This window comes from Ranitomeya imitator, chromosome 4 (assembly GCF_032444005.1).
Source record: "Ranitomeya imitator isolate aRanImi1 chromosome 4, aRanImi1.pri, whole genome shotgun sequence".
NCBI classification, from domain to species: domain Eukaryota; kingdom Metazoa; phylum Chordata; class Amphibia; order Anura; family Dendrobatidae; genus Ranitomeya; species Ranitomeya imitator.
Window position 1 is genome coordinate 624662542 of NC_091285.1, and position 11617 is coordinate 624674158.

The following is an 11617-nucleotide window of genomic DNA, read 5'->3' on the forward strand; positions in this document are numbered from 1 at the left end:
TTATACATCTTTGCAGGGCGGCAACTCAGTAGCCAAGGACAAATAAAATACTCTACGGGTGCTAAATATTCACCTTCTGTTGCCAACTTAACCATGAGTTGGTGGAAGGCGTGCTACATCTTCAATATCACTAATCCATTTCTGGACTATATATTCTGGTATGGCAGATTCATCGATGATTTGCTCCTGATCTGAGCATCCGATGGATCTGCCATACCATCACTCATTGAATTTACAGTATGAATCTGAATCCATTTAATCTAAAATTGACTTTCAATGTACAGAAAATCAACATTGAATTCTTGGATTTAAAACTACCAGGTATCGATGGCCAATCATTACAGAAACTTTTAGGAAAGAAACACCATTCTGCAGTCACCACCCCATGCATACTAACAAATCAATCCCAATAGGTGAGCTCACAAGAGTTAAAATAAATTGTAGTTCAGCTACATATGAAAATGAATCATTGAAAATTAATAGGAGACTCAGTGACAGGGGCTATAAACAATGGATGCTCACAAGAGCAAAAAACATTGTTGATAAAAAAAAACCCTAGGGTTAAAGGGAAACTGTCACCCCGTTTTTTCAGATTGAGATATAAATACTGTTAAATAGGGCCTGCGCTGTGCGTTACAATAGTGTATGTAGTGTACCCTGATTCCCCACCTACGCTGCGCAATACATTATCAAAGTCGCCGTTTTCGCCTGTCAATCAGGCTGGTCAGGTCGGGTGGGCGTGTTCACAGCGCTGTTTCTTCCTCAGCTTTACGTTGGTGGCGTAGTGGTGTCCGCATGTTGAGGTGACTAATCCACTGTGGGCACGTGAACAAGGAGCGTGCGATCTGCGCTATCACCCCCTGTCATCGGTGGGGGCGGCCATCTTCCTGGGGCCGCGCGTGCGCAGATGTAGTGCTCTGCAAACTCGGCTTTGGGAAAATGGCCGCCGCGATCTCTTGTGCGCACGCGCGGCATCCCGCGGCCATTTTCCTGAAGCCCCGTGCCACAGAGCACTACATCTGCGCACGCGCGGCCCCAGGAAGATGGCCGCCCCCACCGATGACAGGGGGTGATAGCGCAGATCGCGTGCTCCTTGTTCACGTGCCCACAGTGGATTAGTCACCTCAACATGCGGACACCACTACGCCACCAACGTAAAGCTGAGGAAGAAACAGCGCTGTGAACACGCCCACCCGACCTGACCAGCCTGATTGACAGGCGAAAACGGCGACTTTGGTAATGTATTGCGCAGCGTAGGTGGGGAATCAGGGTACACTACACACACTATTGTAATGCACAGCGCAGGCCCTATTTAACAGTATTTATATCTCAATCTGAAAAAACGGGGTGACAGGTTCCCTTTAAATGCTCTAGTAATGAAGACTGCACAGATAGATATCTCGCACCTATTACTTTATCTTCGGAATACAGTGAACAATTTTCTATCATTTAAGAAATTGTTTCTCAAAATTCTCTCCATATTGGAAACAGATAAGAAATCAGCGGCACTTATAAAAAAAAAAGGTTGCTGTGTTGTCCTAAGGAAAGCACAAATTCTCGTACAAAGTGAGGTAAAAAACTAAGACAGCAAAAAGAATTGGTTATCAATTAATGGATTTTTTTTTATAAATGTGGCGTGAAATCTTGTAACATGTTCATATACCAAGAAATGTAAGAGTTTTTTTGATTCTTCAAACAAAACGGAGTTTCCTATTAAAACTTTCATCAGTTGCCATTCAATTTTTGTTGTTTACGTCGTGGAGTGCTCCACTGCAACTTAAAATACGTCGGCTGTACCACTTACCAACTATTGGTTCACATTAGGGAGCATGTCTCCGATATACACAACCATGGAAATAATAAGCAAATTTCTCAGGCATTAAAGCATTTAATTGAAAAACATCATAGTGAACAACACCTAATCTTACACAAGGACATGAGGAGGATTTAACATCTGAACATCTCCCTCCAGTTCCTGCAGCCCAATGTCTCCTTCAGTGAGTCCAGCTGAAGTCCAGGTGGCATTTTAACTGACTACTGTATATCTCATCCTGCATAGCAGCAACACTCGTGATCCTAAGCTGATACAGAAGTGGATCTCAGCTTCAAAATTAAACCTGGATCATTGGTGTAGCTGTGATCAAGACTGACATATGGCCATTAGTAGCTAGCAATCCTGCAAGCAACTCTCACTGACATTTTGCTTGGTCTTCCAGATCTTATCTTGAACTCCACTTTTATAAAGCTGGGAAATTTGCATCACATGGCCTTTCCTAATGATGATACTGAACAAAACATAACCCCAACAGGTTAATTAAGGTCTGAAACCTTGGTCAAAATTATCTGAGCACACAAATCTCCAAACTTTTGCATTGGCCCATTTTCATTTTTGTAAGTTTTAAAATGTAAAAAATGACAATTTTATTTTTTTTGCCTAAAATACAAAGAAAATCTTTTATCTTTAACTTCAGGCCTTTTAGAGATCATTTTATCTTCAACTTGCTTCACTGTTCACAATAACAGTTATTTTGACGAGGGGGGTGTCCAAACTTTTACATGCCACTGTATTAAAGGTTATGTTTAACTCCACTTTTTGATAATATTACTTTAATCTACAACTGATCCCTCAAAACAGAATCTCTCATAAAATGCTGCCAACAGAAAAATATGGTTAAGTCTCCCAGAATGTGACGACTCAAGAATATTTTTATTTTTTCAATTTTTGTACTTTTTTCATTATGCAACATAGCAAAACATAAATATAACAATATACATTTGGTATATCATTAATTGCATTAACCCACAGAATACAGTTGATTCATCACTTATAACACCACATTCAACATAAAAAATAATAAAACTGGAAAAAAAATGAAATTTTAATTTCTTTGCTACCTGCCACCTATTTATTTTTTGAAGATACTTTTCAAAATAGTCATTACACCACTTGATAGATGTCTTAAGGAGTGCAGTTTCCAAAAAAGTGGTGTAGAGACCCTTTCGGACCCTCAGGTGCTTAACAAAAATTGATGGCATTGGGAAGCAAAAAATTAAAAATTAAAGTTCACTAAAATTAAGTTTTAGCCCCCAGTTTTTCATTTTCACATGGAGTAATAAAATTTAGAAAAAGAAACCAACATTTTTTAAAGCAATGTCTCCCGAACTTGGCAATACCATATGGAGGCTCCTTTGCCTGAATTCCCAATGCAGAGTGGCTGTCAGTAAAGGAGGAGGATCCTGTGCTGGGGAAAGAATAGAGCTGGAGTGACAGAAGCTTCAGATTTACACTCTATGCACGATTATCAGGCAATTTGTATCTTTGATGACTAATTTTATTATTGATCAACTACAGTGCTGTTTGTCAATCCAAAAGGTAACTAAACCGGAAATATGACTTTTTAAGATGGTAGTAAAAATGACATTTTGTTTTTATTATCAGAATTATTGAGCAACTAAATGAAACATATGAATTTTCCCATCTCAATTGTTTATTTTCACCTGTTCAAATGAAAATAATAGCCAAACGCTTCAAAATGTACAGAAATACAAATTTCTGACATTTCCATTAAAATCTCAGTGACCAATACAGCCGCCCTTCTTTTCAATAACAGCCATAAGCTCCATCCATGGAGTCTGTCAGTTTTTTAATCTTTTGAGCATCAACTTTTTGGGCATCGGCAAACCAGAGCCTCCCAGACACTGTTCAGAAAGGCAACTGTTTTCCTTCATCGTAAATCTCCCGTTTAAGAAGAGTCCACAAGTTCTCTATAGGGTGTAGGTCAGGGGAGGAAGGGGCCAGGTCATTATTCTTTCATCTCTAAGGCCTTTAGTGACAACTGAGAAGTGGACACTTCGATATTTGTGATGGAGCATTGTCCTGCATGAACATTTTTTATTTTTTTTGAAAGATGCAGATGCAAACCTTTGAAAAATCTGTCTTCTGATATATCTTGGCCTAGTCTTGAATTCTGTCTTTTGTTCAGTGGTGGTCGATTTCAGCGTCCCTTACGTTGGCCATGTCTCTGAGCACAACACATCTTATAATTCTGGGCCTCCATTGAGGTTGCGGTTCTGGAAAATGAGAGCACTGGAGGATAATGGGTTGCTGGGTTTTTGTGGACAACCATAGAGTGGGTACAAGGTTATCTACCCCTCTGTAGACTTTTAATAAATTTTGACAGCTCTCCATTATTTTCAGAATATGCTGGCCTTTCACAAACACGATACAACCTTCTACAGTAGGTTGCTGATTGTGACCCTACTTACAGGCATCCAGTGGAACTTTGGGACCTCAACATTGCCCTATCTGCACTGCAGCAGTCTCACTTTGAGCATCTTTGCAGCATTTCTAGAAAGTCGCATTTCTGGTGATCACCATTCACATGGTGTCTGGGGTCGCTGACTCGCTGCCCTCTCCTGCTGGGCTCCATTCCTTTTTCTCCATTGGGACAGAGGTCTTGAGTCATATGGTATAATTTCTTAGAAATATGGTTTTGGCCTTCCTTCTCAGCCTCCTTCCTTCCTTTAACCCCTTAGTGACGGAGCCAAATTTTTGAAATCTGACCAGTGTCACTTTATGTGGTAATAACTCTTGAACACTTCAACAAATCCCAGTGTTTTTTGTGACACATTATACTTTATGATAATGTTAAATTTAGGTCGATATGTTTTGTGTTTATTTATAGAAAATATCAGAAATTTGAGAAAAATTTTAAAAATTAGCAATTTTCAAACTTTGAATGATTATCCCTTTAATCCAGATAGATAGTCATACCGCAGCAAAACATTAATAAATAACAATTTCCCTCATGTCTGCTTTACATCAGCATCATTTGTAAAATGTTATATTATTTTGTTAGCATTTTAGGAGGTTTAAAAATATAGCAGTAATTTTTCATTTTTGCAAGGAAATTTATTTTTTTAGGGACTTATCCATGTTTGAAGTGCCTTTAGGGGTCCTATTTATTGGGAAACCCCCCAAAGTAATACCATTTTAAAAACAGCACCCTCAGACATATTGAAAACTGCAGTCAGGTAGTTTAGTAACGCTTCAGGTGAGTTTCAGGAATTAATGCAAAGTGGCATGACAGAAATGAAAATGTGTATTTTTACCACCTAAATGCCTCTAACTTCTGAACAGAATACTACAGCTGTCTGATTCTAAAGGTACCTTCACACATAACGATATTGTTAACGATATCGTTGCTTTTTGTGACGTAGCAACAATATCGTTAATGAAATCGTTATGTGTGACAGCGACCAACGATCAGGCCCCTGCTGGGAGATCGTTGGTCGCTGAATAAAGTCCAGAACTTTATTTCGTCGCTGGACTCCTGCTGACATCGCTGGATCGGCGTGTGTGACACCGATCCAGCGATGTCTTCACTGGTAACCAGGGTAAACATCGGGTAACTAAGCGCAGGGCCGCGCTTAGTAACCCGATGTTTACCCTGGTTACCATCCTAAAAGTAAAAAAAAACAAACACTACATACTTACCTACAGCCGTCTGTCCCCGGCGCTGTGCTCTGCACTCCTCCTGTACTGGCTGTGAGCGTCGGTCAGCCGGAAAGCAGAGCGGTGACGTCACCGCTCTGCTTTCCGGCCGCTGTGCTCACAGACAGTACAGGAGGAGTGCAGAGCACAGCGCTGGAGAACAGACAGCGGTAGGTAAGTATGTAGTGTTTGTTTTTTTTTACTTTTAGGATGGTAACCAGGGTAAACATCGGGTTACTAAGCGCGGCCCTGCGCTTAGTTACCCGATGTTTACCCTGGTTACCGGCATCGTTGGTCGCTGGAGAGCGGTCTGTGTGACAGCTCTCCAGCGACCAAACAGCGACGCTGCAGCGATCCGGATCGTTGTCGGTATCGCTGCAGCGTCGCTTAATGTGAAGGGGCCTTAAGGCCACTATTTGGTCATGAATTGCCATGGCAAACATCAGGACCACACAATCATGATCTGAGGGCACCAACTGGGATAAAGAGGAAGCCCCCACACTCTGTTAAACATTTCTATGATGTAGTCACTATTGACAGCAGCATTTAAGGGGTTAAACAGATATGGACAGTGCCAACACAGATTGTGGCTTATACAGCAAGTTGTCAGCTATAGTGTACAGCCAACAGCTGTTGGATTGTCACTTGTATGGGGAGGCCAGTCTCTTATATCTCAGGTCAGTTAAAAGACGTATCGGCGGTCATTAAGGGGTTTTAATACAACTCCCATCGATCCAGCGGAGCCTTCTACACATCATCTTTATCTGGTCAAAGCCATTAGAACCTACCTTACCATTAGAGAAGTATTCTGGAGTTTAGATTCTCTCTTTGATCCCTGATGAGCAAAGCAAGGACTGACACCCTAAAATAACCATCTCCAAGTTGATCAGGTTGTCTGTTGTGGAAGTCTTACAATGCCAAGTATAAACCTCTGCCCTTTTTGGGTTACTGTTCATTACAAAGGCAATCAGGCCTCCTGGGTGGACATTTCTCAAGATTTACTATATAACTTCTGCTGACCCCAACTTGCTGTGTAAAGTCCTGCTAAGCCACTGTCTGCTGGAGGATCGCATATTCAGATGTTGTTTTTACCACCCATTGGGACTGCCCTAGAACATCCCCAATGCTATTAACAACTATCTGTGTTAAGGGCAGACACATTAAAAGTTTATATACTGCAAATATATCTAATTTTGTTCTAAACGTCATGTTTGTTTTATAAAAGATGTAAGACATAGTGAACTAATTGTATTATCAACGTAAAGTACAAAGTGTCACGAAAATACAGTCTCAAAACTACTGGGATACGTAAACCAAAGTTATTGCTATATAAAGTGACACATGTCAGATTAGAAAAATGGGAATTCATCCCAACATCTGAAATAGTGTAGATAATTGTGGCATATATGAACTTTGCTGACATTGAGATCATTTTTTAAAATAGTTTTTGTGTGTAAATCACTACTTGTATGTGCGTTTTAGGCACAAATGTATGTTTTCATTTATATTATTTTTATTAAATAATTTCTGTTTGTCGCATAATAACATGAATGTGGAAAATGGCTGTCAACAGCACGTCAACACAGTTGCAATAATCAGGTTGTCTGCTTTCAGGAATTATATAGAGCATAGTTGTTCATTTAGTTTTCAAGGTATAATCCCTATATTTTATTATTATTATTATTTATAAATTGTAACCTTTTAGAATTTTCATTATAAAACCAGATTTTTGGTCTTTCCATATCTGATAATTGTATAAAATATATAAAGACATAGACCTAAGTGGTATGTTTGGACTCTGCACATGCCAAACTTTTATTTTAAGGAGGTGTAGTGTATCTCACTTCCTATCTGAGACATGTTTTAAGCTACTAATATACATTTTTATGCAATTTTTATAAAAAAAAATTCAATTTGCACATGCAGACACCTTTATGCAATTTTGCATCAGAGTTCTACGTAGCATTTTGACAATGTGCTTGGTGTCTACTTTCTCGAAATATATAGATGCGGAGGCATAATGTGTTTTTTTTCAGCAAAAGTGTGAATATCGTCCGAGCTACCACAGGCGCAAAATGTGGAAAAAAAGTCAGCAAAAGGGTTAACACAGAAACTATCTGAAAGACGGCTTTGTCATCATTTAATATAAATATGTAACTGGGAAGTATTGTGTCTTTCAGGTCTGTATCAATAATAAATGTACCAAAATCGAGGAAGCCTACATAACAGCAGGATGTGAATCAAAATGCACAGGACATGCGGTAAGACCTAATGTGGTACCTGGATCTTATCTTTTCTACAGATATATATATATACAGTTAGGGCCAGAAATATTTGGACAGTGACACAAGTTTTGTTATTTTAGCTGTTTACAAAAACATGTTCAGAAATACAATTATATATATATAATATGGGCTGAAAGTGCACACTCCCAGCTGCAATATGATAGTTTCCACATCCAAATCGGAGAAAGGGTTTAGGAATCATAGCTCTGTAATGCATAGCGTCCTCTTTTTCAAGGGACCAAAAGTAATTGGACAATGGACTCTAAGGGCTGCAATTAACTCTGAAGGCGTCTCCCTCGTTAACCTGTAATCAATGAAGTAGTTAAAAGGTCAGGGGTGGATTCCAGGTGTGTGGTTTTGCATTTGGAAGCTGTTGCTGTGAGCAGACAACATGCGGTCAAAGGAACTCTCAATTGAGGTGAAGCAGAACATCCTGAGGCTGAAAAAAAAAAAAATCCATCAGAGAGATAGCAGACATGCTTGGAGTAGCAAAATCAACAGTTGGGTACATTCTGAGAAAAAAGGAATTGACTGGTGAGCTTGGGAACTCAAAAAGGCCTGGGCGTCCACGGATGACAACAGTGGTGGATGATCGCCGCATACTTAATTTGGTGAAGAAGAACCCGTTCACAACATCAACTGAAGTCCAGAACACTCTCAGTGAAGTAGGTGTATCTGTCTCTAAGTCAACAGTAAAGAGAAGACTCCATGACAGTAAATACAAAGGGTTCACATCTAGATGCAAACCATTCATCAATACCAAAAATAGACATGCCAGAGTTAAATTTGCAGAAAAACACCTCAAGAAGCCAGCTCAGTTCTGGAAAAGTATTCTATGGACAGATGAGACAAAGATCAACCTGTACCAGAATGATGGGAAGAAAAAAGTTTGGAGAAGAAAGGGAACGGCACATGATCCAAGGCACACCACATCCTCTGTAAAACATGGTGGAGGCAACGTGATGGCATGGGCATGCATGGCTTTCAATGGCACTGGGTCACTTGTGTTTATTGATGACATAAGAGCAGACAAGAGTAGCCGGATGAATTCTGAAGTGTACCGGGATATACTTTCAGCCCAGATTCAGCCAAATGCTGCAAAGTTGATTGGACGGCGCTTCATAGTACAGATGGACAATGACCCCAAGCATACAGCCAAAGCTACCCAGGAGTTCATGAGTGCCAAAAAGTGGAACATTCTGCAATGGCCAAGTCAATCTCCAGATCTAAACCCAATTGAGCATGCATTTCACTTGCTCAAATCCAGACTTAAGACGGAAAGACCCACAAACAAGCAAGACCTGAAGGCTGCGGCTGTAAAGGCCTGGCAAAGCATTAAGAAGGAGGAAACCCAGCGTTTGGTGATGTCCATGGGTTCCAGACTTAAGGCAGTGATTGCCTCCAAAGGATTTGCAACAAAATATTGAAAATAAAAATATTTTATTTGGGTTATGTTTATTTGTCCAATTACTTTTGACCTCCTAAAATGTGGAGTGTTTGTAAAGAAATGTGTACAATTCCTACATTTTCTATCAGATATTTTTGTTCAACCCTTCAAATTAAACGTTACAATCTGCACTTGAATTCTGTTGTAGAGGTTTCATTTCAAATCCAATGTGGTGGCATGCAGAGCCCAACTCGCGAAAATTGTGTCACTGTCCAAATATTTCTGGCCCTAACTGTATATATATAGTGATGCAGTGACCCCTGTTACAGCTAGAGGGCGCTGTATGTGCTCGCCAGGGCACGCATGGAGGCGTAATGGGGATAGTGAGACAGTGTCCGGCACTGTGGTGAATGGCCGGTATGTGTTGCAGAGGAGGAGGTCTTGTGCGGTGTAAGCCTCCCATGATATGGGGAGCTGCTCCCTGCAATGCAGTATTTGGTCTTTGATGCACATGAGCACTAAGATGTTGTTTAGTGAATCTGGGTCCGGGTTGCGGGTAGCTATGAGAGATGGGAGAGTCTGGCTACCCACATACCTCACCACTGGGTGAGGGTGCTCACTGTACCCCTTTTTCCTGCGTGAAGTGCAGGTGTTTGAGGACCTGCAGTGATGTCAGGATCACGTGATCAGCCCATGTAATCCATACCTCACCTGTGGGTGTGGTTACAAACTACATAATGGAAGTGTGTCTGGCACATGGGGAGTTGTCTGGGAGTCTGTCAGCATGGACAGACTTCCATGTGTCCAGGCGGGACACTACAGAGTGTTCTGTGTGCAGAGTCAGTGACAGCGCTGTGTTGGGGAGCTACTGACCTTCGGTGGGCTTGGACTGTTGGGAGTGCCCTGGTCACAAGGACAGTGATCCCCGTAAGGCAGTTCCCCAGGAGAGAGGACTGACAGGAGGTCATTGTGTGGAACAGGAGTTCCTGGAAGGTAACATCAGACAAGGGGGTTGTAAGAAAGGCAGAGAGGTGTGTCTGCTATATGAACTGTGCGGCATGCGGTCACCCATTGCAACTGGACAAAGTAAGGTCCAGCATGTTTACTGACTGTGCTTCAAAGCCGTATACTATGAAGTGCTAAGTAGTATGTGAGGTCTGTGATGTGTAACATGGTCTACAGTGGTTTATACTGAGTGGATAATAAACCACATGGACTGTTTATGTGAGAAACCATGCCTGTCTGTTTATCCTGTTGCCAAGCGAGTGTTCCCCAATACGCTAGTGAGCGCTATCTTACATACGGTGCTGGAATGCGGGCAGCGGTCCGGGAAAGCATGTGAGGAGTTAATTGCTGTGGCTTGGCGGGGCCACAAAGATTGCTGTGGATCGGTGGGTCCACGAAGTTGACAAGCATCTTGCTGTGGATTGGTGGGTCCACGAAGTCTGCAGTCGAGCCGTGCAGAGCCTTGTGGAGTGTAGCTGCAGTTGCAGCAAGAGGTTCCGCAGCAGCCGAAGCTGAGTAGCAGCAGCAGCGATTTGTGATCGGCAGCCAGAGGTGCCGATTGTTTGTAACTGCAGCAGGAGCTGGTGAAGTGACTTAAACAAAATTGTGCTCCAGGTCGTGCATTCTCTTAAAGGGCCAGTGCAAGCCCAGAGACATATTTTTTGTGTGTGATAACTGGTGCCTGAGAGTACCGTGGGGGAGTCCAAGGGGTGTCCCTAAAAGGGGTGGTGTCCCTAAAAGTGGGTGGTGACCCAAACAGGGATGGTTTCCAAAAAGTGGGTGGAGTTCCAAAAGGGGGTGGTAAACCGAACAGGGATAGTTGCCCAACAAGGGGTGGAATCCCAAAAGAGGGCTGTAACCCAAACAGGAATAATTGCCCAAAAAGGGGTGGAGTCCCAAAAAGGGGTGGTAACCCAAACAGGGATGGTGTCTCAAAAAGGGGTGGAATCCCGGGGAATGGTAGTTTCCCAAAAGGGAGCATCCCGAAGGGGTGCCGCAGACGGACTGTTGCCCGTGGCAAATGAATTATATGTGTCCAGTCTGCTGTGTGAGCTATCCACCCGGCAAGAGTTTACGGGGGTGTGCCCTGTGGATGCATGAGATAGAAATGTGCGGACTGGTAGATTCTGGGAGCCCGGGGACTCTAGTGAGGGTTGCACCTGAGGGATTTGAAATACCCAATAGGAGGCTCAGGGTCACCTGCATCCATGGGCACACTAAGGACTATCCAGTGGCCAGGGTGGTCCTCGGGACGGCCAGGGACAGTGAAATCCATGATGTCGCCATAGTCGCAAATTTACCCTGTCCGGTGATAATTGGCCGGGACTCTGGGCTGTTCATAGACTTGCGGGAGAGGGGAGCTTCTCTACAGCAGGAGAATGGAGAGCTCTCGGCTGGTGGGGTTGCGTACCTTAAGGCGGTAATACCTCCCAAAATTGACTGGTC

The 11617-nt window shown here is 42.3% G+C and overlaps 1 protein-coding gene across 1 annotated transcript in view; it reads left to right on the top strand.

The window, feature by feature from the left end:
* LOC138674621 (disintegrin and metalloproteinase domain-containing protein 28-like) overlaps nucleotides 1–11617 on the top strand; it is a 44058-nt gene that overhangs the window by 20834 nt on the left and 11607 nt on the right. The window contains exon 5 of the mRNA XM_069762437.1: nucleotides 7675–7755. Coding sequence (XP_069618538.1) covers nucleotides 7675–7755 — 81 coding nt within the window. The remainder of the gene's footprint in view (nucleotides 1–7674; nucleotides 7756–11617) is intronic.